We start from the raw sequence: 24,714 nt of genomic DNA on the forward strand, positions 1-24,714 counted from the left end.
TAAAAGAAAAATGCTATTGTTTCATTTGCAAGGGTCATATAAAGCTTCCATGGTTATAACCAAAATAGGAAATTTAGAAAGGCACTTCAACACTCCATGGTAAATATCAATCGGATTTTCTGCCTAATAGTGACCTTAGAAAAAATAAATTAAAAGAACTTTGTGTCGCCATCCCAGTTTGCTGATTCAGACACTATTTTTACAAAATTTAAATTTAACACAAATTTTACAAAATTTAAATTAAACACATTATCTTTTCTCATTTATTAGCACTTTCCATTTAATTTCTATTAATTTCAATACAATCACCTAAAAATTAAAATCAAGCAAAACTGGAATGGGGACAACAGAAATGGGTAGGTATGAGACATTCTTTTAGTCTGGCTCAAAGCTCCGAAGAACTAGCAGACCGATGACCAAGTGAGAGAATGTTATTTACAATTTTCATTGTTTATTTTAATTTCCATTTTCATTAATATAATTTTATATAGGCCTTCCAGGCTAAAGCTAGTTTACTTTTACTAACTTGTCAGTTTGGTCCTTATACACCTAATTCCCTACAGATAGATACCATTAAATAAAATTGACTAACATAATTTCATGCATGTATAATGCCTAATTGCCCTACGTGCAATAGCATTAACATTGCACAACTGACAGGTACCTAATACGGTAAACTTTACCAAATATCATTTTTATAGTCTTCAGTAAGAACACAATATATATATATAGAGAGAGAGAGAAATCGGATCTAACAAGCAGAAAATTGAGTAGGGGTGCCGCAAAATAAAATAAATGACTTAGGGGTGCCGTTATTAAAAAAAAAAAAAGGTTGAAAACCACTGCTATAGATCATGCATGAGGCCCGATCACTGAGCCTTGAGGACATCCTTTTACAACACACTTCTACAGATCTCTGTGTAGTTAGTGTGTAGTAGTTAGTTCACACAATAATACTTCTATTACTAAAGAAATCTCTAAAAAAATTATATAATTTATCAGAGATCCCTACTGCTCTTATTTTTGACAATGTCTCCCCACCAAAGTGTGTCAATGCGCCGTGAAAGTCTACAAATTGAGTAGGGGTGCTGCAAAATAAAATAAATGACTTAGGGGTGCAGCTATTAAAAAAAGGTTGAAAACCACTGCTATAGACCATGCTATCGCCCCTCATACTCTTGAACATACTGTACCATTCTAGTTATGGTATCCTCTGTTGATTTTCCTTTCTTATAGCCATACTGGCTATCAGAGGACATATTTCTTTGTTCATACCTACTCATCTGGCGGCTAATGCATAAACTTTCATAAGTTTTTGCCATAACTGGTAACAGAGCTATGGGACGATATGAACCAGACTCACTTGACAATTTATCAGGACTTTTTATTATCAGCCGCAAATCATCTACTTTCCATGCCTGGGGGAAGGCACCTTGCTCAAGCAATCCATTAAAAGCTTTTTTTACAAACAGGTCTGTTATTATTTGATATGCTCTCTTTAACACCTTTAACTTAATAAAAGCTAGGCCTGCCAATCAGCCATCCTTTGCCTGCTCTACAGCACCTAACACCTTCTCAGAAGTGAATGAATCCTTATCGAAACCAGAGGAATATCCTTCCTCTTCATTGCCAGAATTCATCCATAATTGATCTTCAGACAACTGGGCATCTTGCTCACTAAGAAACAGTTCATCTAGGATCATGCTCACAGATTGTTGCCAATTTAAAGTTGTTATATTTACATTTCCAACTGTACAATTTAAATCTCTAAAATAGTATTTCTTAAATAGACAAATTCTGTGTGATCCAGTAAAGTTTTAATAATAAACAATAAATGACATGTAGCTTTCAGGGTTAAATGGACCCCTTCTTCAGCAAAATTCTAATGCGATAAAGATGTTAGAGACTAATAATAACAAATAAGGTTGTGCATGAGATTAAACATTCAACTACTAGGATGCTGCTCACTGTTGTTGCACAGAAATGTGTGGATTTGCTGCCAGCGTTTATCTAGTTTCAAGATAGTTGCCTCTAAGATAGGGTATAGCCTTGTGCTCTTACAGCGATTCATAGTTCTTGAATTGCATGAGATGTTAAGTGACTCTAGCCAGAGGCGATGGCGAAATGTTGGGATTGGTCAATCACAACCAGTCGCAGTTAGGATTAAGGTCATGGTGGGTCGCCCAATCCTAACACTTTTGCCACCGCCTCTGTCTAGAGTCACTTAACATCTCAAGCAATTCAAGAACTATGAATTGCTGCAAGGGCACAAAGCTAGACCCTATCTTAAGGCAACTATCTTGAAACTGGATAAATGCTAGCAGCAAATCCACACATCTGTATAACAACAGTGAGCAGCATCCTAGTATTTGATTATTTAATCTCATGCATGCATCACTGCATGCACAACCTGTATTTGTTAAAATTTGTCTCTAACATCTTTATCACGTTAGAATTTTGCTGAAGAAGGGCTCCATTTAACCCTGAAAGCTACATGTCATTTATCGTTTATTATTAAAACTTTACTGGATCATACAGAATTTGTCTATTTATCTACTATGGAATCTAGTACAACAGGCCCATTTATCTACATAGTATTTCTCAATTATAAGATTAAAAAGAGAATTCCATGGATCACTCTTCTTTTTCCCCAACATACTTCTTCCAAGAAGACTGCTTTGCCTTCTCAGTATCTCTAACGTAATTATTTCTTAAGCTTTTGTACTCATTATAATAAACATTAGACATTTCCCTGTTTCCTTCGTAGACATAGAACTCGTCTATAATGAAGAAGTTGCCTTCTAACATGCCTCAATTGTTTCCTCTTATTCTACAGGTTGCCTACTTCGTTGGCATATCTTCAAGAGCATCCAAAGAATGGCATGTTCAGAAATATTTCTCTGTGCACCTTGGTTGTAGTCTGCCATTAAATGAGACATTCATGAACCATTTGTTGTCCTGGACAGTACAGGCCAATCAGCATTCACCTTGACTGCCAACCAGCATTAGTCTCCCAGCCCCAGCACATTGGGTGGTTGTGTGACCCTCTTTAGACCATTCCTGCCACACCTTCACACTGGCAGCCCTAGAACAGCCAACACTGCCTGCAGTTGCTAAGATGCTGACCATTGAGGACAAACGGGCCTGTTGTACTGGGATCCATGGTGAGAGAAGATTAAGTGTTAACCAGTAAAAACAATATAATTGCAAATAGATACAGGATATCTTAGATTACAAGTAGATACTGTAGCTTTCGAGACAAATCATGTCTCTTTTTCAATAGAATTTGAACTTAATGGACACAGCTATGCGTGCAGTGAGGCATGTGAAGGCATGTCATTCAATTATTAAACTGGTGTTTATTGTTGCTGCACATACATGTGCAGTTTTCCTCCAGCATTTGTCTAGGCATAAAATGGTTGATTCTAAGATGGGGTGTAGTCTCATACCTTTGCAGTGGTTCAAGGCTCTCGAATTGCTCAATATATTGAGTGACTGTAACCAGAGGCGGTGGCGAAAGTGCCGGGAGTGGTCTATTATTTCATAGTCTCGCTTGGGATTGAGGTCGCGGAGATGGGAGAAATCCCAGGTGTCTTCTGACACGAACATACCTTGGGATTGAGGTCGTGGTGGGTAGCCCAGAAGTGTTCTGCGATTGCGGACTGGTCGGTCTCAGCAAGGCAAATTGCTCTGTCGTGTTCTGCAAGGCGGTCTTGAGGACGTCTCAATTGTTATTTTGTTATTAGGTTTTTTTTAGGAACATTAGCAACTAAGGCCATATTGCTCCGGGATATGCGGAAGTCATTCCCTGACCTTTCCACGCGCCTCCGTAGCCAGGTGGGAAGGAGCAGCAGTGCGTAGCACACACTTCTTGATTAGACCAGGGTTCGAGCCCGTCACCACCAAATACGGAGGATGCGGAAAGGTCAGGGAATGACCACCGCATATTCCCGGAACAATATGGCCTTAGTTGCTAATGCTCCTAAAAAAAAAAAACAAATAACAAATAGCAAACCTTTCCACATCCTCCGTATTTAGTGGTGACGGGCTCGAACCCCAGTCTAATCAAGAGGCATGTGCTACGCACTGCTGCTCCTTCCCACCTGGCTACGGAGGCGCCTAAGACGTCTCAAAGTCTCTCCTATATAGCAGCTGTCACAGTCTTTGCAGGTTACGCGGTATATTACACTGCTGCGTAAGAGAGGGATGACAGGGGTCTTTACACTGGAAACCAGAGAACGTAAGCTTCTACCAGGCAACTGCATGCATTTTATGAGGTATTCTCTGAGGATTTTCGAGATCCTGCCTGACATGCCTGGATAGTAGGGAATGTAGGCAGTAGGTATATTGGCCTGGGTTGGTGGTCTCGGGTGGACTGTGAGCTCCTGTGCTTGCAATAGGCACTTGTCTAGTACGTGTGTTGGGTAGCCACAATTGATTAATTCCGTCCTCACATGAGAAGTCTCGCTGAGCCTAGCTTCATCTGTGATGGAATGGCTCCAAGCTCTGGAGAATAGAGTGTGGGCAGTGCTGTTGAGATGACTGGGGACATGGCCAGATCTGCAGTTTGTGAACTGTCCGCACCACATAGGCTTACGGAACACTGAGGTTTCCAGATATGGACCCATGCGTTTTACTACAACATCCAGGAATGGGAGAGATCAGGGCTTTCTCTCGGTAGGCTGACCGGTCTAATATGACAGCCCGACATCTTTTGTCAGCAGGAAGTACAACAATGGTGTTGTCCTTTCTTATAGAGGAAAGGGCGGCATGCTGATGGTGGTTAAGTTTGAGCAGGTGGGCCGTGTGCTACGGAGGATGGCGGCTGTTCTGAAATGGATTTCATTAGCGGTTTCTTCAGGGAGGTTGGTAATGCTTGCTTCTACTCCCATAGCGAGCTATGTTATCGGTGGTTTTGATGGCACGATGGCGAACTTCATACCGGTGGTCAAGACGTTGAGCTGCTCCATAGTTAGTTGTTTGCTGCTCAGGTTTAGGATGAAGAGTGTCGTGTCAGTTGAACGGGTGTTCGTTCTTGAGGAGTTGGCCTCTCTGTCTAAATTAATAAATTTACGTTGCTGTCCAGCACAGATGAAGCTAGGTGCAGCAAGATTTCTCATGTGAGGACGGACTTAATCGATAAGTATCAGAGATATGGTGAGCTTGGCGACAGATGGTATGTACAAGGTTGGTAAATATGATAGGTGAGATCTTACCTTGTAGTTCTTGTAAGAGTCTGAATTTACTGCAGTCAGCTCTCTTGATTTCATAGTGGAGATGGGTTATCTACAATTTCAAGGTTTGAAGACTGAAGTTAAAGCAGGCACGGTCCATGCAAGTGTTACTAAATGGGGCTTTATAGCGGAAAACCAACCGCATCAACCCTTTAGGGCTGATGCGGTTGGTTTTGCACCTATGCGCAAAGCGCAAATGTTGCTTGTTGCGGTCTATCGAATTGAAGGACTTCTGCAACTGGACACAGTAAAACACGTGGGCCCATATCTGGAAACCTCACTATACCGTAAGCCTATGTGGTGAGGACAGTTCACAAACTGCAGATCGGGCCATGCCCCAAGTCATCTCAACGGCACTGCCCGCACTCTATTCTCCAGAGTTTGGAGTCATTCCAGCACAGATGAAGCTAGGTGCAGCAAGATTTCTCATGTGAGGACGGACTTAATCAATTGTGGCTACCCAACACACGTACTAGACAAGTGCCTATTGCAAGCACAGGAGCTCACAGTCCACCCGAGACCACCAACTCAGGCCAACATACCTACCGCCTACGTTCCCTAATATCCAGGCATGTCAGGCAGGATCTCGAAAATCCTCAGAGAATACCGCATAAAATGTGTGCAATTGTCTGATAGAAGCTTACGTTCTCTAGTTCCCAGTGTAAAGACCCCTGTCACCCTTCTCTTACACAGCAGTGTAATAAACCGCATAACCTGCACAGACTGTGACAGTTGCTACATAGGAGAGACTTCGAGATGTCTCCAAGATCGCCTTGCAGAACACGACAGAGCAATTCGCCTTGCTGAGACCGACCAGACCACAATCGCAGAGCATTTCTGGGCTACCCACCAGGACCTCAATCCCAAGTGAGACTATGAAATAATAGACTACTCCCGGCACTTTCGCCACCACCTCTGGTTAGAGTCACTCAATAGCAAATGCTTAGAAAATGGTACTCACCTTGTATAAATCTGCAATAAATTTTTTGGTAGATGGTGGCTAAATTTAGGTTGGAAGAAGCATTAAAAAGAACTAAGGCGGGGAATGGGGTGAAAATATTTTAAACAGATTTTAAAATGAGTGCAAGGAAGTAGAAATGCAGATCTCCAATCCTTGGTTGTAATAAAGAGGTTAAAAGATGTAACTGAAAAAAAAAGAGAGAAGACCGGTGGTGCCAACCTTTTTTTTTTTCATTTTCTCTCTTTTTTTTCATTTTTCTTTTTTTCATTTAAGTCTTTTAACCTCTTTATGACAACCAAGGATTGGAGATCTGCATTTCTACTTCCTTGCGCTCATTTTAAAATCTGTTTAAAATATTTTCACCCCATTCCCCGCCTTAGTTCTTTTTAATGCTTCTTCCAACCTAAATTTAGCCACCATCTACCAAAAATTTATTGCAGATTTATACAAGGTGAGTACCGTTTTCTAAGCATTTGCTATTAATTTTTTTAGTCAGATTTATCAAGGTATTATAAGATTACTATAATTTCACTAGAGTCACTCAATATATTGAGCAATTCAAGAGCCATGAACCGCTGCAAAGGCATGAGACTACACCCCATCTTAGAGTCAACCATTTTATGCCTAGACAAATGCTGGAGGAAAACTGCACATGCCCGTGCAGCAACAATAAGCACCAGTTTAATGATTGAATGACGTGCATTCACACGCCTCACTGCACGCATAACTGTGTCCGTTAAATTTAAATTCTGTTAAAAAAGAGACATGATTTGTCTCGAAAGCTACAGTATCTACTTGAAATCTAAGATATCCTGTATCTATTTGCAATTAAATTGTTTTTACTGCTTAACACTTAATCTTCTTTCACCATAGATCCCAGTACAACAGGTCCATTTGTCCTCAGTTCTCTTTATGGCCAATAACGTTTACAGTGATTGTGTCCAGTTGCAGAAGTCCTTCAATTTGATAGCCCGCATCAACATTTGCAACATTTGCGCTTTGTGCATAGGTGCAAAACCAACCACATCAGCCCTAAAGGGTTCTGCTATAAAGCCCCATTTAGTAACACTCACATGGACAGTGCCCGCTTTAACTTCAGTCTGCAAACCTTGAAATTGTGGATAACCAATCTCCACTACGAAATCAAGAGAGCTGACTGCAGTAAATTCAGACTCTTACAAGAACTACAAGGTAAGGTCTCACCTATCATATTTACCAACCTTGTACATACCATCTGTTGCCAAGCTAACTACATCTCTGATACTTATCGTTCGCGACAACAACGAAAATTTATTAATTTAGACAGAGGCATCGATTGTTTTATTTTATTAGCATTCTTCAAAGTTGTAGTAACAGTTGGTGGAGGCATATTCATAGCCCTACACACATTAGGGCGGCTTTAATCAATTTCTATCCTCTGAATATTGCACTAGGATTCAATTAACTACTTTTACCAGACATGGCTTGTCTATTAAATTAAACAATTTATAACACGATTGGAAAAAACTGCACACAGCAATCACTATTATTATTATTTAATTTATTAATAGGACAATTAATAAAAAAATGTTAGCGTAATAAATTTCCAACACGTGTAAATTGCATAAACAACAACTAACTGAATGCTTCACCACATAGACCTTTACTACCCGCATCCACAAATGTTTATTTGAGGGAGGGAATCTTTCTCGTCTCTGATACGAATGTACTAATTGCTGATTGACTAAGATTGTCCTAAATCACGTGAACAGTGCACGATAAATAGCACAGTATGATGCCGATAAATTTTGTCTGACAATTTTAAACTTTCAATTTATAAAAAAATTGCAAAAAATATATATATTGCACAAATAAATAAATAAAAATGGCATTGTGGTTGGCGCTATTGCGAATCGGCGCAAATCGAACCAGCACAAAACGGAGGGCTACATGTATTATATTGTATATGTTTGTTTGCGGTGCTTATATATGTAAAGAAATAATCTTCTACTTTGTTTAAAATAAAGTTGTGCATACTTGGATCAGCATCCAGAGGATCTGGTTGCCAGGTCTCCCATGCTTCCTCTTCTTCATCACTGTGGTAGTTATCATCCAGCATTAATGGTGCTCCTTTTAAAAGCTCACTAGCAAGTTCACTATTACTGTCGTCAGTCAAGCTGGAAACTATACACCGTACTGTGTCTTTTCTTGATCTATAAAACCAAAATGAATTTATTTGAACATGGAGATAAATATAATGTTTTGTATAAAATAAAAAATTCTCACCATGAAGCATATAGCCACTCCAATATACATACAAATACTGAAACTGTTTTTTTATACATATAATACATATACCGGGTCATTGAAAAAGGTGTGCCAAGGAGTCATTCTGTGTGCACTCACAGCACAGCCAAGGTCATTGTTGAGGTGTCAAATAAAACTCAGTTACCACACTGTTAGCTGCTATGATCACAGTAATTCCATCAAATATTTCCGAAGATAATTAAAAGGGAAATCACGGACACCTTTTTCAATGACCCTGTAGAATACTTGTATATGTATTTTAAGGGGATCTCATTTAAAACACAACCATTTAAAAAAAAAAAACTTTTATTGCTACAAAATTAGCATGCATAGTATTTAGCATTCGCAGAGGTATATGATGCAAGAAAGCAAGCTTATACAGCATCAGCCAAAAAAAAAACAAAAAAACTTCCCATCTCAAAAACATCCTTGAAATGGCCAAACTTTTTTTAAAAGAAATTATTTATTTATTTAAAAGGAATATATAACATACAATATTAAAAACTTTAAACAAATGTTGTAAATGGTGATCCTGTTGATAAATACATCGATTCAAAGCATGAAAACTTGTTCAGAGGATTTCATTCTCTGAATATAACTCAATGTCTTCTGAACATGACAGTATCGGCCACCCCTTTTGTTATATAATGATATTGCTCCCCTGACAGGTTCCAGATTTTAATATTTAATATCTAATATTTGAATATTAAATTTAATATTTGAAAAACATAATTGGCTTTTTGGATTGTACTTTAGTGTATCAATGATTGATATTTTATCAGTAGACTGCATCATCATCATCAGCCATTTTCAATCCAGTGCAGGATGAAGGCCTCTCCAGCAACTTTCCAGTTCCTTCTGTTTTGAGCACTGGCCATCCATTTACTACTCAAAAACTCATGAATTTCATCTATCCATCTCCGCCTTTGTCTTCCAGGTTTTCTTCTAGCTCCTCTTGGGTACCATTCTGTTATTTTCTTAGTCCATCTGTCATCATGTCTTCGAGCTATGTGTCCTGCCCAAGACCATTTTAGTTCTTTAGTTTTGATAAGAATGTCCTTTACTTGAGTTTGCTGCCTAATCCATGTGTTTCTCTTCTTATCTAACAGTCTGATTCCCAATATAATTCGTTCCAGTCTTCGCTTCTCTTCCATTCTTTTGGTGAGTGCCCAAGTTTCACTTCCATAAGTCATGGTGGGGAGTATACATTGATTCATTATTTTACGTTTCAGACAAACTGGGATATTGCTCTTCAATATGTGACTATATTTCCTGAATGCTATCCATCCAAAATTTATTCTTCTCTTGACTTCCAGCCATTTATCATTATTACAGCTAATAACTTGTCCCAGATAAGTATATGACTCCACCTTTTCAATTACTGCTCCTTCAATCATTATTTCCCTTTCCGTGGCATACTTGTTCATCATTACTTTTGTTTTAGCCATATTCATCTTTAGTCCAAAATCCTTACTAACTGTGCATAACTGATTAAGATTTTCCTCTAATTCTTTGGGATCGTGGCTTATAATCACAATGTCATCTGCAAATCGTAAATGGTTTAGGTACTCTCCGTTCACATTGACTCCTTTCTGCGACCAGTCTAATCTTCTGAAAGCTTCCTCAAGAGCAGCAGTAAACAGCTTCGGAGATATTGTGTCTCCTTGTCGAACTCCTTTCTCGATTTTAAATTTGCTACTGTCTTTGTCTAGTCTAATAAAGGATGTAGCACTCTCATATATTTTCTTCAAAATCATAATATATGGAGTATCTATGCCTTGTCTTTCCAGTGCCCGAAACATTGCCTTATGCTGTATGGAGTCAAATGCCTTTTCATAATCCACAAATGCCAAGCATAATGTTGTTTTATATTCATTTGCTTTCTCCATTAGCTGTGATATTACGTGAAGGTGATCCATAGTTGAGAATCCTGTCCTAAAGCCTGCTTGTTCTTTCGGTTGATTCTCATCAAGTATTCTTTCTAATCTGTTAGTAATGACCCTTGTGAACAACTTGTAGATATGGGATAACAAGCTAATTGGTCTATAATTTCCAATTTCTGATTTGTCTCCTTTCTTATGCAGCAAAACTATGATTGCATTATTCCATTGCTTAGGCATCACACCTTTTTTAATGCACTTTGTGAAGAGCCTTGCCAGTTTTTGTGTTATGTCTCTTCCTCCCAATTTTAACAGCTCTACAGTAACTTCATCTTCCCCCGGGGCTTTCCGATTCTTCATTTTCTTCAATGCATGTTCTACCTCATCAGGAAGAATATTGGGTATGTCGTATGTGTTGCTACTTTGCAATCCATTTTCCCCACTGCTGGTATCATTCCCTCGCTCCTTGTATAATTCTCTATAGTAGTCTTCTGCTATTTGAATTATGCCTTCTCTGCTGTTTATAAGTACACCATCGCTATTCTTCAGTTTCAGTATCATTTGTCTTTCAGTATTACTGCTCATGGCTGCTGATTTAAATCCTTTGTTTTCCCTCAATGCTTGTTCTACTTTTCTTGTGTTAAATCTTCTTATGTCCTCTCTGAGTCTCTTTCTAATGGCTTTGCATAACTCAGTATACTCAATTTTCTCCCTGTCAGTGTTTTTCTTGCTCTTCATTTGTCGTCTTTGGTTCATCATGACAAGTGTTTCTTGACTAATTTTTTCTTCTTTGGATTTCTGTTTCCCTATAGGTTTCTTGGGCTTTATCACTTTCAGAAAGTTGTAATATTCCTCGTTGTAATATTCCAGTAGACTGCAGTGTTTATTAACTTAGGTTCTTCTGTTAATAAGTTTTTCTGTTCTTTTAACAATAATAGAAAATTTAGAAATGGGTTTTTTCACCACTAAAAATACATATTGATTTTAATGAAATTAATTTTGTTTTTAATTTTAATAATTAAAAGGTTTATTGATTATAGTTAAATTTTCAGAAAAATATTGGTAACAAAATATAAACATGAAATGTTTAATCTCTACTAAATTTAAGTTTGTGGAGGTATTATTTCAACACAAAAAATTAAGTCCATACAAAAAAGGTTTGAGATTAACATATTTCAATGAAAAATAAATAATAAACATCTATTAATTTTGCATGTATATGTGACAAATATTATAAACATGAAATTATTCATATTCTTGTTCACCAAGATTTTTGTTGCATTCACTAAATAATTCAGCCACTGCATGGCTGAAATAGAAAAACAATTGCAATACACTGCTTTGCATACTCATTTTTAATCATGATCATTTTTACCTTTTCATGAATCATTTTATCTTTCTTTGCAAATTCCTCTTGAATGTCACTTGCAAATTTATCCCTTCTAAATAAAGAAGGGAAAAAAAAAAATCACAATGTAACAGTGTATAATATTCTGGCAATATTGTGGCTGGTATCATACATAGCATACTTGTCCAACTATAACAGAATTCCCTAATCCCCCAATTTTTTGTTGAATTCTAAAATGCAAAAATCTAACTCCCCCAACACCCAAATCTCTTTTCTGTTAATGTAGGATCCTTCTGTGACATCTTCCTGGAATGCCTTTGCATTCCAGGAAGATGTCATTCCATTAAAAAAAATGGATTGGCAAGATTTACTGTTCATAAATGAGCTAACCACTTCAGAAAATTTTGAACAGTGGGAAACATGCCATTGTGATGAAAAGCAGTGTTTCACTACACAGTGAACTATACTTGGCCAGACACAATGTAGTAATGTAAACGATACTGCCTACCCCCTTGGTGTGACTCAGCTTTTACGAAGCAAAAACAGTATACATGGAAAAAAACCAAAAAAAAAAAAAAAAACAAAAAAAAACCAGCACATTCAATACTAAAGGCATTATTAGGAAGAAACAAAAAAAAAAAAAAAAAAATCAACAATTAACCCCAACCAGGGACTCAACAAGATTACATATTTTCTTGCTGGCCCTCTTAAGGGGCCATGATACTACCTGCCAGATTAGCAGATAGTATCATTGTCAATTTTTGTTAATAGTTATGACTGAATAGTCAATATTATTCTTTTAAACATTTCCACTGAGTAAGAATTATTTTCATAAACAGAACATTTCAAATTTCCCCAATATTAATCAATTATATCATTGGAATAAAATATTTTGATTGTATCATTTGAATGATTTTCCATAACTGAATGAACTGTCACAATCAAATGATTCTTCATAATCATATGAATCATTTGAATAATATGAATATAATTGAAATAATCAAAAGACAAACGAATGATTGATTACACTAGCCAACAAAAACTACTTTTTGTCATACCACCGCAATAAAAATATGCGATTCTGGAGAAAATAAATGGGCTGATTCAAAAAATACCCATAAAAAGTCTATCACGTCAACATAAAAAGATGTACCAATGTTTAAAATGTGTGCATATATATGTATAATTTAAGTGTGTAATATAATTAACTCCTTGAAGGCTTCCCATTTAAAACAGAGAATTCTAAATGGGAAGCCTTCAAGGAATTAATCTTAGAAGATACTAGGCTTTTCATACCAACTAATCAATACTGTCAATCCATCAATCTGTCAAACCAATCAATCAAGATTTAGATCTAAGTGGATATCAGATGAACTAATGAGGTGCGTGGCAGAGAATAAAAATGTGCAGGATGCATATAAATTACCAGGTGACACAGAAGCCTATGGCAGATATAAGCTATAATCAAGCTTATATCTGACTATAATCGAGTCACAAAGGAGGTTAGGCAAGCAAAGGCTGATTACGAGAAATCCTTGATAGAGGATGTAAAGAAAAACAACAGACTTTTTTACTTATGTAAACTCTAGAAGAAAGGGGATGAATCAGATTGGTCCACTTGATACTGGTGGTTCAACTGATGATGATCCTGCTAAGATAGTTGACAAACTGAATGAGTATTTTGCATCTACATTCACACATAAGGACTTATTCATGGAGGGGAATGCCAGATATTTATCAAACTCTAACAGGAAGCTAAGTGCTTTAGTAATAACTGAGAGCAAAGTGGAAGAGAAATAGTTGAAATTAAACATAAAAAAGGCATTAGTAGAGGCATGTGATGCAAGAAAGCAAGCTTATACAGCATCAGCCAAAAAAAAAATAATAATAATAATAAAATAAATAATTAAATAAATATAATAAAAAATAACCACTTCCACTTCACCCCTCTGTTCGTTCGAAATACCTGTCCAGCTGAGCCTTAAACTTATTTAGGCTATCAACTTCCATGACAAGGGAGGGAAGTCTGTTCCACCAACCAACCAACCACCCGCTGGCTAAAGGCAAAGTTCCTCACGTCTATCCTACATCTGTCTTTCCTCAATTTGAATTTATGCCCTCTCAGGTGATTATTCTGAGCAAGAGGAAGAATCCCATCAGCATTGAGCATGCTCAAACCATTCAAGGCTTTATACACCTCTATCAGATCACCTCGCTGGTGCCTAGTCTCCAGACACTGTAATTTGCAAAACTTAAGCCTTTCTTCGTAAGAGCACCCCTTTGTTCCATTCACCAATCTTGTTGCCCTTCTCTGTACTCGTTCCAGCATCTCTACATCCTTCTTGAAATGAGGCCTCCAGACCTGTATACAGTACTCTAGGTGTGGCCTGACCATTGCCTTATACAAGGGAATAATCACCTCCTAATTCCTGCTAGAAAAATCCCTATTTATCATTGACAATACACCATGAGCTACTCTTACAGCCCGTCTGCACTGCACAACCACCCCCAGGAACCTTTCATTCTCTAACACTGTCAGTGTAGTACCACAGAGTTGATACGTTGCTCTGGGGTTGCTGTTTCCCATATGTAGTACTTTACATTTGTCAATGTTAAACTTCATTTGCCACCTCTCAGCCCATCTGCTCAACCTTTCCCCATCCTGTTGCAGTAGCATAGTGTCAGTAGTGTCCTTGACAACCCTGCCAACCTTCATATTGTCTGCAAACTTAGACATTAAGCTTGATATACCATCATCAATATCATTTATAAATAGAGAAAACAATAATGGACCCAATACTGAACCCTGAGGGACTCCACTAATAACATTAGTCCACGATGAGCAGTGTCTATTGATTACCACTTTCTGTCTTTTCCCCCTCAACCATCCCTTTATCGATAGCAGCAATTTGCCTCCAATGCTAGACTGCTCCAATTTGTGCAGCAGTCTTCCATGTGCAACAGTATCAAAAGCCTTTCTAAGATCCAAGTATATAATATCAAAGTTATTCCCTGCATCCAGTTCTTTTGTGACTGCATCATAGTATCCAATCAAATTGGTCAGGCAAGATTTCCCCTTAACAAAACCATGCTGTGTCTGAGCTATAACTGAAGTCTTGTCTAGATGATCCTGCAGTGCTTCTTTAACCAGTGCCTCCATTAATTTTCCTGGAACAGAAGTTAAACTAACAGGTCTATAATTACTTGTGTCGCCCTTTGATCCTCCATTGTGAATTGGAGTCACATTTCCACATCTCCAGTCCATGGGTACTTCCCCTGAGTCCAAGGAAGCTCTCATAATTATGGCTAAGGGTTTGCTTAATTCCTTTGCTGCCTCCTTTAATATAACTGGATAGATCCTATCCACCTCAGGTGCCTTTCTTGTATTTATCTTCAACAATTTCTCCTCCACTTTACTCTCAGTAATTACAAGATTCTCTAGCTTACTGCCAGAGTTGAATACACCTCTGGCATTCCCCTCGCTGAATAACTCCTCATGTGTCAATGTCGATGCAAAATATTCATTTAGTTTGTTAGCTAGCTGAGCAGGATCATTAACAGTTGACGTATCGATATCAAGTGGACCAATCTGATTCATCCCCTTCCTTCTAGAGTTTACATAAGTAAAGAACTCTTTGCATCCCTTGCCAAAGATTTCTCGTAATCTGCCTTCGCCTGCCTAACCTCCTTTGTAACTTGGTTACAGATCAACTTGTATCTATCATAGGCTTCTGTGTCACGTGTTAATCTGTATGTATCCCATGCATTTTTCTTCACTGCCATATGTCTCATTAGTTCATCTGACATCCATTTAGACCTAAACCTTGAACAATATTTCTTAATTGGTATATAAAGCCTAGTAGCTTCCAAGATAAGTTCTTTGAATGCTTCCCATTTTGAATTTGCTGTTGGTAACATCATCAGTTGGTGCCACTGTATAGAATTTAAATACTGTCTCAGTCCATCGTAGTCGATTTTATGAAAGCAATAACCCTTCCCTTTACTCCTAATGGTAGTTACCTCTTTGAGTAAATCCCACTTCAGCACACTGTGATCACTGCCACCTAGTGGTTCATTTACCTGCAGATTCTTAATGCATGAAGAATCACTACTGATAATCAAATCAAGAGTATTACTCCCTCTAGTTGCCTCCCGAACATGCTGATGTAGAAAACAATCATCCAATAAATCCCCAATAGCCTTGCTAGTGTGTGAGTGACCAGCCCCCAAATTCCAGTCAATATCTGGGAAATTAAAATCCCCCATTATAAGACTCTCTGATTTACTGGCCCACTCTATTTCCCTGTACAATTTCTTATTATACTCACCAGAGTCATTAGGCCTATAGCACACTCCTATTCTCAATTTTGATCTCCCAATGCTTATGTCACACCAAACTGACTCGACACTGCACTGTCCAGCAATGTCGACTGGCTTCACTTCCTTGGATTTTATGTATTTCTTAACTAATAGCATAACCCCTCCTCCCTTCCTATCCTGTCTATCCCTTCTGTAGACATTGTACTCCCAAATGGGCAGATGGAATCTATCTAGTTATATTGAAGCAGACAGCAAGGGAAGTTAGCAAACCCTTAGCCATAATTATGAGAGAATCCTTAGGTTCAGGGGAGGTCCCCATTGGACTGGAAATGTGCAAATGTATCCCCAATTCACAAAGGAGGTTCAAAGGGTGACAAAAATAATTATAGACTTGTTAAGTTTAACTTCTGTTCTGGGGAAAATACTGGAGTCACTGGTTAATGAAGCAATTCAGGATCACCTAGACAAGACTGCAGTAGTAGTTCAGATACAGCATGGGTTTTTTTAAGGAGGAGAAGTGTCTGACCAATTTGACTGGATACTACGATGTGCTCTCAAAGAAACTGGATGCAAAAAATTTTGTTATCATATCCTTGGATTTTAGGAAAAAATTTGGTACTGTTGCACATGGAAGACTGCTTTACAAATTGGAGCAGTATGGCATTAAAGGCAAGTTGCTGCAATGGATAAAGGGATGGTTGAGTGGGAGATAGTGATAATAAATGGACACTGCTCTATGCGAACTAATGTTATTAGTGGAGTCTCACAGCTGGGCTCATTGTTGTTTCTGTATTCATCAATGATATTGATGAAGGTATATCAAGATTAATGTCCAAGTTGGCAGATGATACAAAGGTTGACAGGGTTGTTAATGACATTAAGACAGTATGCTACTGCAACAGGATCAAGAAAAGTTAGGCAGATGGGTTAAGAAGTGGCAAATGAAGTTTAGCATTGACAAATGCAAAGTACTGCATATGGGTAGCAGTAACCCAAGAGAAATATACCAACTGTGTGGTACTACTCTCAGGGAGGTGGACAATGAAAAAGACCTGGGGGTAATTGTTCAGTCGGATATGAAGTTCTCTTTGTAGTGCAGACGGGCTGCCAGAGCAGATCATGGAGTTTTGTCAATGATATATAGGAATTTTGCTAGCAAAATTATCCCTTTGCATAAAGCAATCCCTTTGATTATCCCTTTGTATAAGGCAATGGTCACGCCACACCTTGGGTACTGCGTACAGGTTTGGAGGCCTCATTTAGGAAGGATATAGAGTTGCTAGAACGTGTACAGAGAAGGGCAAGAAGATTGGCGAAAGGGGTGCACTTATGAAGTAAGCTTCAAGTTCTGCAAGTTGCAGCATCTGGAGACTAGGCACCTGTGAGGTGATCTGACTGAGGTCTATAAGGCTTTGAATGATTTGAGCAGGCTCAATGCTGATAGGACACTTCTGCTTAAGAACCTCAGGAGGCATAGATTCAAATTGAGGAAAGACAGTTGTAGAACAGATGTGTGGATGTTTGGTTTTAGCCAGTGATTAGTTGATTGCTGGAATAGACTTCCATCTGTTGTTGCGGAAGTTGATAGCTTAAATAAATATAAAGCTGAACTAGACAAAAAAAAAAAAAAAAATTGGAGTGACCGGATGGGCAAAATGAGAAGGATTTTGTTTTTTAGGCTAATGTTATATAAGTTTACTTTACTGCATCATATGCCTCAACTAATGCTGATACTAAATTGTAAAAAAATATTATGCATTCTATTATATGTTTGGAGTATAGATTTACAACCCACAAGAACATGTTAATACTTGGAAAACCTTGGAACTGCCTACAAAAATCCTCAGAAAAAACACCAAGTGTGCTCTTTTCAAATTGCAATTTCCAATGCAACGATTTATGAAGAAGTCTGATTATGTTTATCACAAGAAAAGGCCAGAAGGCAAGAAAAGGCAAAAGAGGCCAGAATCGATTGCTAAAATTAAGAGAACTAACTTGTATCTTTTAAAATAAATCAGTATGTGTCAAGTTACCTGCTAGATGATGCAAAATTGGCATACTTTGGTAAAATGTAACTCCCTGTATATTTAACTATCATGGTGATTTTCGAAATCTATGCATAATAATTGATTAAAAACAGCATTTAAGTTATTGGAGGTAAATATTTTGTTAGCTGGTATTATGGCTTCTTGATTATGCTCATTATTAATTAGAACAAAGGTGGCGCAAAAGTTTTTGCCAATATCATTGAGGATAAATTCAGAGTTCAAGGAAGCTGCTAGTTAAGGGATGGATAATATAGATATGCATCTGATAATATAACATTTTACTTGCACCCATCTCAAAAGTTATTGTGTGTTGCTGCAACAGCTATATGTGCGAAAGGTAGTGGTTTTTCAAATGAAAGGAAAGCTAATGCTAGGGAAACAAGCTTAAATAACTTAAAGGAGCATATTAGAACAATAAACTATAGGGCAAGAATACTTAGTCTTAACTGTGTTAACACTAAGAAGCCTATGTTCATATCAAAAGCAGCTTGAGGGGGTGACTAAAGCTTTCCAGATCACAGAACTTATGCATGAAAGCAAAGAATCTGTATTGTGAGAAGTAACCAAATTCAAAGGTAAAATGAAAGGGAAGCATCTAACTAAAAGACTGTGAAAAAGGTGCCTCTACATGCACATAGAAATAGCGAGCAACTGTGAATGTCTTATTATGGACAAATCCAATTTATTCTGTACCAAATCATGCAAGCAAAATGGAAACCCACCACTGGAGACAAATTTTTAAATAAACTAGATTATTGCTATTTGTATCAGCATTTTATAAAAGGGAGCATATTCTGGACATTATTTTACCCATGAACTAGATGGCAACATAGGACTCAGAGCACTGGAACCATTAACAGGAAATGATCATGCAGCCATCAGTTGAGACATGAAGAAAGAGACCATAATTGATAAAAACAAAAGCATGGGGATTAATTTTAGGAAAGAGGAGGGAACTATGACAGTTTTAGAAGCTACACAGTCTCTACAACTGGGCAGACGGCAGAGAGATGGTTAATACGTTAATGTAAGTGAATATATATTATTATTATTATGGCTCATATTATTTCTCCCTGATTGGGGGTTCCACCTCATGATGGGTATTGTTACCAAATACACAGGGTGGTTGTTATGTCTGATGATACTGTTGGTCAAGGAACTCTCTGACTATCCTACAGGTGTTCAGGGTTGTGACTTCATGGAGTTCCTTGTAGGTGTTCGCTGGGAGACCTATTGCTGCTAGGCTGTTAAGTAGAGTCTTTGGCACCATACCTGTGGTTGACATGATGACTGGGATGGTCGTTACTTGTTCCATATGCCACATCTCTTTGATCTACTGTCTTAGGTTCATGTACTTCCTGATTTTTTCCCCATGGGTTTTCTGCAGGTTGCCAGTTTTGGGTACTGCTATGTCAATCAGATAGGTAGTCTTTTCCCTCTTGTCCACAAGGGTTATGTCCGGTCTTGTGTGGGATTGTCCTATCAGTTATTATGGCACAGTCCCAGTACAGCTTGTGGGTTAGGGTCTCTAGTACTGCCTGTGGTTCGTACTTGTAGTATGGTACACTTTCTTTGGTCAACTGGTATTTCCTCGCTAGCTTCAGATGTATTATCCTTGCTACCTGATTGTGTCTATGGGTGTACTCAGTCTGCGTGATCACCTTGCACAAACGCGGTGATGTATTGGATTGTTTCTGAGGCCTGGTGGCATTGTCGACATGTATCATTGGACGCTCCGGGCTCCTTGGCGATGCATTTTCTATAATTTCTGATAATTACCTGGCCTTGGATGGCGAGCATGAATCCTTCAGTCTCGGGGAAGAGCATCCCGCTCGTGAGCCATACATTGGAAGCAGTTTTATCTATGTGATCTTGATGGAGATCATTGTAGTGTCTGCCATGGAGTGTCTTCTCTGTCCATCTTTCTACCTTTGTTTGTACCTCCTGCTTAGGTTGAGTGGGGTATACTGCTTGTCTATCTTCCTTACGGCTTTGTGGAGTGCTGCTTTGTGTTTCTGGAAGTAATCATTCAGGTCAACTATCGCTGTCTTCTGTTGCTCAATGAGGTCTATCAGGCCCCTTCCTCCTTCTTCCCGGGCAATTGTCAGTCTCTCCACGGCAGATCTCGGTTGATGTTGGCAGCTCTTGATCATCATTCTCCTTGTCTTTCTCATGATATCCTCCAGCTTGGCGTTAATACAATCTATGACCCCGAAGGAGTATGTTAGCACTGGAACTGCATAGGTGTTTATGGCTTTAACTGTGTTCCCTCCATTCAGTTTTGCTTTCAGCAGATTTCTGAGCCTCTGATAGTATTTTTCGGTCAGGCAGGCCTTAATTTCCTTCTGCTGTAACTGCTGAGCCTGAATCATCCCCAAGCATTTGTAGGCCTCTCCCTCTGCCATGGCTTTGACCTCTTTACCAGTCTGCAGCTGGTAGTTTTGGTTGACTAATTTTCCCTGACGCAATCCGTGGGTCTTACATTTGTCTAGACCAAATTCCCCACTAATATCATTGCTGAATTCTTCGGTGATCTGGAGTAGCTGCTGGAGGTGCTTCTTGGTTCCCACATAAAGCTTGATGTCATCCATGTACATCAGGTGGGTGAGAGTGTACAGGTTCTTCCTTCTTTCTTTGAGGTTATATCCGTACTTGCTACTGTTGAGCATGGTGGATAGCGGGTTAAGTGCTAGACAGAACCACAATGGGCTCAGGGCATATCCCTGAAAGATTCCTCTCCTGATGGCGATTGGCCTGGTTGCGATGTTTTCGACCTTAATGGTGGTACTCCATTTCGCCATCGTTCCTCCTAGGAAGTTTGTCACTATCAGGTTGACTTTGTAGATCTTCAACGCCTCTATTAGCCAGCTACAAGGCACAGAGTCGAAGGTCATGCGGCAATCGATGTAGGCTGTGTACATGTTGCAGTGCTTCTTGTAGGCTTGCTCCATAACTGTGGCATCTATGGTTAATTGCTCCTTCGCTTCCATCCTTTCAGCTGTTCGGCCATTATGTTCTGGCTCTCCAGGTGGTCTGATATCTTCCTGGTTATGCAACTGGTCAGGATCTTGTACATTGTTGGGAGGCAGGTGATTGGCCTATATTTTGCAGGGTTTCTTGTATGTATGTATGTATTTGTATGTATTTCTTGTGTGCAGTATTATGTGCCGATTCACATGGTCTGTGACTCTCCACATGGTTCTATTTGGCCTCTGCTCTGGTATCTCGTGAGTCTTTGTTGGGTCCATTCCTTCGAATTCTGTTAGGGCCTTCTTCCACTCATCTTTAGGCTTCAGATATGTGATTTCTTAAGTGAGAAACTTCAGGATTGTCTCTGGTTATCATTCGGGTGAACTGCTCTTCCCAGTGTTTGTGTGTGCAAGTGAGCTTGTTGTACTAGTAGTTGTGGATGTTATCTATACCTGGAATTTGCTAGTTTTGAGTGTTCTTGTTCATCTAACCAGATCAAGTAATACTCTTGATCTGGTTATCAGCAGTGATCATTCATGTATTAGGAATTTGCAGATAAAAGAACCACTAGGTGGCAGTGATCACAATGTACTGACGTGGGATTTACTTAAAGATTTAATTACCATCAGGGGTAAAGGAAAGGGTTTTTGCTTCCGTAAAGGCGAGTACAGTGGTCTCCGACAGTTTTTAAATTCTGTACAGTGGGATCAACTGACGATGTTACCAACAGTAAATTCTAAGTGGGAAGCATTCAAGGAATTAATCGTGGAAGCTACTAAAAGTTTCATACCTATTAAGAAATATTGTTCAAGGTTTAGGCCTAAATGGTTGTCAAATGAACTAATGAGACTCGTAACAGAGAAGAAAAATGCATGGGATGCATATAAATTATCAAGCGACTCAGAAGCCTATGGCAGATATAAGTTAATCTGTAATCAGGTCACAAAGGAGGTTCAGCAGGCGAAGGCAGATTACGAGAAATCCTTGGCAAAAGATGCTAAGAAAAACAGCAAAGATTTCTTTACTTATATAAACTCTAAAAGGAAGGGGATGAATCTGATTGGTCCACTTGACATCGATGGTTCGACTGTTGATGATCCTGCTCAGATAGCAAACAAACTGAATGAGTATTTTGCATCTACATTCACACATGAGGAGTTATTAAGGTTTGAAAATGGCAGAAGGTTATCATATTGTAGCAGGGTGCTTAATGATCTTGTAATAACTGAGAGCAAAGTGGAAGAGAAATTGTTGAAGTTAAACATAAGAAAAGCACCTGGGGTGGATGGGATCTATCCAGTTATATTAAAGGAGGCGGCAAAACAACTAAGCAAACCCTTAGCCATAATTATGAGAGCATCCTTGGACTCAGGGGAGGTTCCCACGGACTGGAGATGCAAATGTATCCCCAATTCACAAAGGGGGATCGAAGGGTGACACGAGTAATTACAGACCAGTTAGTTTAACTTCTGTTCCGGGTAAAATAATGGAGTCACTGGTTAAAGATGCATTGCAGGATCATCTAGACAAGACTGCAGCAATAATTCAGACACAGCATGGGTTTGTTAAGGGAAAGTCTTGTCTGACAAATTTGATAGGATATTATGATGTGGTTACAAAGGAACTGGATGCAAAAAAATAATTTTGATATCAAATATTTGGATTTCAGGAAAGCTTTTGACACTGTTGCGCATGGAAGACTATTGTACAAATTGGAGCAGAATGGTATTAAGGGTAAGTTGCTACAATGGATAAAAGGATGGTTAAGTGGGAGAAGACAGAGGGTGGTAATCAATGGGTGCTGCTCTTCTTGGACTAATGTTATTAGTGGAGTTCCACAGAGTTCGGTGTTAGGTCCACTGTTGTTTTGTGTATTTATCGATGATATTGATGAAGGTATATCAGGCTTAATGTCGAAGTTTGCAGATGATACAAAGGTTGGCAGGGTTGTTAATGACAGTAATGGCAGTGTGCAACTGCAACAGGATCTAGATAATTTGGGCAGATGGGCTAAGAAGTGGCAACTGAAGTTTAACCTTGACAAATGCAAAGTACTGCATATGGGTAGAAGTAACACCAGAGAAATGTACCAACTGTGTGGTACTACACTTAAGGTGGTAGAAAATGAAAAGGACCTGGGAGTAATTGTGCAGTCAGATATGAAGTTCTCTGAGCAATGTAGACAGGCTGCCAGGGCAGGTCATGGGGTTTTGTCAATGGTATATAGGAATTTTGCTAGCAGGGAAAAGGAGGCGATTATCCCTCTGTATAAGGCAATGGTCAGGCCACACCTAGAGTACTGCGTACAGGTCTGGAGGCCTAATTTTAGGAAGGATGTAGATTTACTTGAGCGTGTACAGAGAAGGGCAACAAGATTGGTGAGGGGAATGAAGGGATCCTCTTACCAAGAGAGGCTTAAGTTCTGCAAATTGCAGTGGCTGGAGACTAGGCACCTGCGCGGTGATCTGATTGAGGTATATAAGGCCTTGAATGGGTTGAGCACGCTGAATTCTGATGGGATCCTTCCACTTGTTCAGATTACGAACCTAAGGGGGCATAAATTCAAATTAATTTATGCCCCATTGTAGAGATGTAGAATAGATGTGCGGAAATTTGCCTTTAGCCAGCGGGTGGTTAATTGCTGGAACAAACTTCCATCTGTCGTTGTGGAAGTTGATAGGTTGAATAAATTTAAGGAGGAATTGGACAGGCATTTGGAGGGAATGGTGTGATTTTTTTTTTTTTTTTTTTGGCTGATGCTGCATAAGCTCATACATTTGCTTTCTTGCATCACATGCCACTACTACTACTACTACTATCTGTTTTACTTCTTCTTCTTCCCGATCTACCACCCTCTCATTTCTTGTACATCCTTGGTTTTCTTGTGTTCTACTTCTATCCTGGTAGCTCGGTTGTTATGCCTTAATTCTCTGCTCCATGTTTCCCCAGAACTCCTCAATCGTCTTTTTCTTCTTGGATGGTCCGTTCCCTTCTTTCTAGTCTTCTCCGAGATTCCTGTAGAAGCCTCTTTGGTCCTCTTCGAAGATTCAGTTGTTTATTTTCCTCTGGGAGCTCGCTTTTTATTGGTGTAGTCTCTTGCTGAGTGCAAGAAGGTTCTGCTTCAATGTGTCCAAGTACTCTCCTAATCTCTGTTTTTTTGTCTTATGTTTGCTAAGGATGCTATCTCTCTTGAGGATGCTCTTCACTTTTCCAATTAATTTCTTACTCCTATTGCCCCATTGGTACTGGGTCAATTGGCCTATCTTGACTCTTAATTCTTCTATCTTTTGCTGAAATCTTCTTTCACAAGCTGGTGGTTCCTTCTGTTTTTGGTTCTTCTGCTGCTGGTCTCTCACTTCTCTTCCATTAATCCTTGTGGCTGTTACCACAGCACAACACACGGCTGTGTGGATGGCCTCCAATGTTGCACCATTGCTGTCTAGGTAATGCAGTATTATGTGCCAATTCACATGGTCTATGACTCTCCACAAGGTTCTATTTGGCCTCTGCTTCGGTATCACATGAATCTTTGTTGGTTCCATTCCTTCGAATTCTGTTAGGGTCTTCTTCCACTCGTCCTCTATTCTAGATATTATGACCTTGTCTCTTTCCAGCTGCTGTGGGTAGTATTTCTTCTTGCTCTCCGTCCTCTGGTTCGGTAGTGGTA

The 24,714-nt window shown here is 39.0% G+C and overlaps 1 protein-coding gene across 1 annotated transcript in view; it reads right to left on the reverse strand.

The window, feature by feature from the left end:
• Positions 1-24,714, reverse strand: part of mr (anaphase promoting complex subunit morula) — a 596,234-nt gene that overhangs the window by 219,477 nt on the left and 352,043 nt on the right. Inside the window, exon 8 of the mRNA XM_090388952.1 lies at positions 8,212-8,387. Within this exon, the coding sequence (XP_090245078.1) occupies positions 8,212-8,387 (176 nt within the window). The remainder of the gene's footprint in view (positions 1-8,211; positions 8,388-24,714) is intronic.

This window comes from Mastigoproctus giganteus, chromosome 2 (genome assembly GCF_048544385.1).
Source record: "Mastigoproctus giganteus isolate SK-2022 chromosome 2, ASM4854438v1, whole genome shotgun sequence".
Classification (NCBI taxonomy): Eukaryota; Metazoa; Arthropoda; class Arachnida; order Uropygi; family Thelyphonidae; genus Mastigoproctus; species Mastigoproctus giganteus.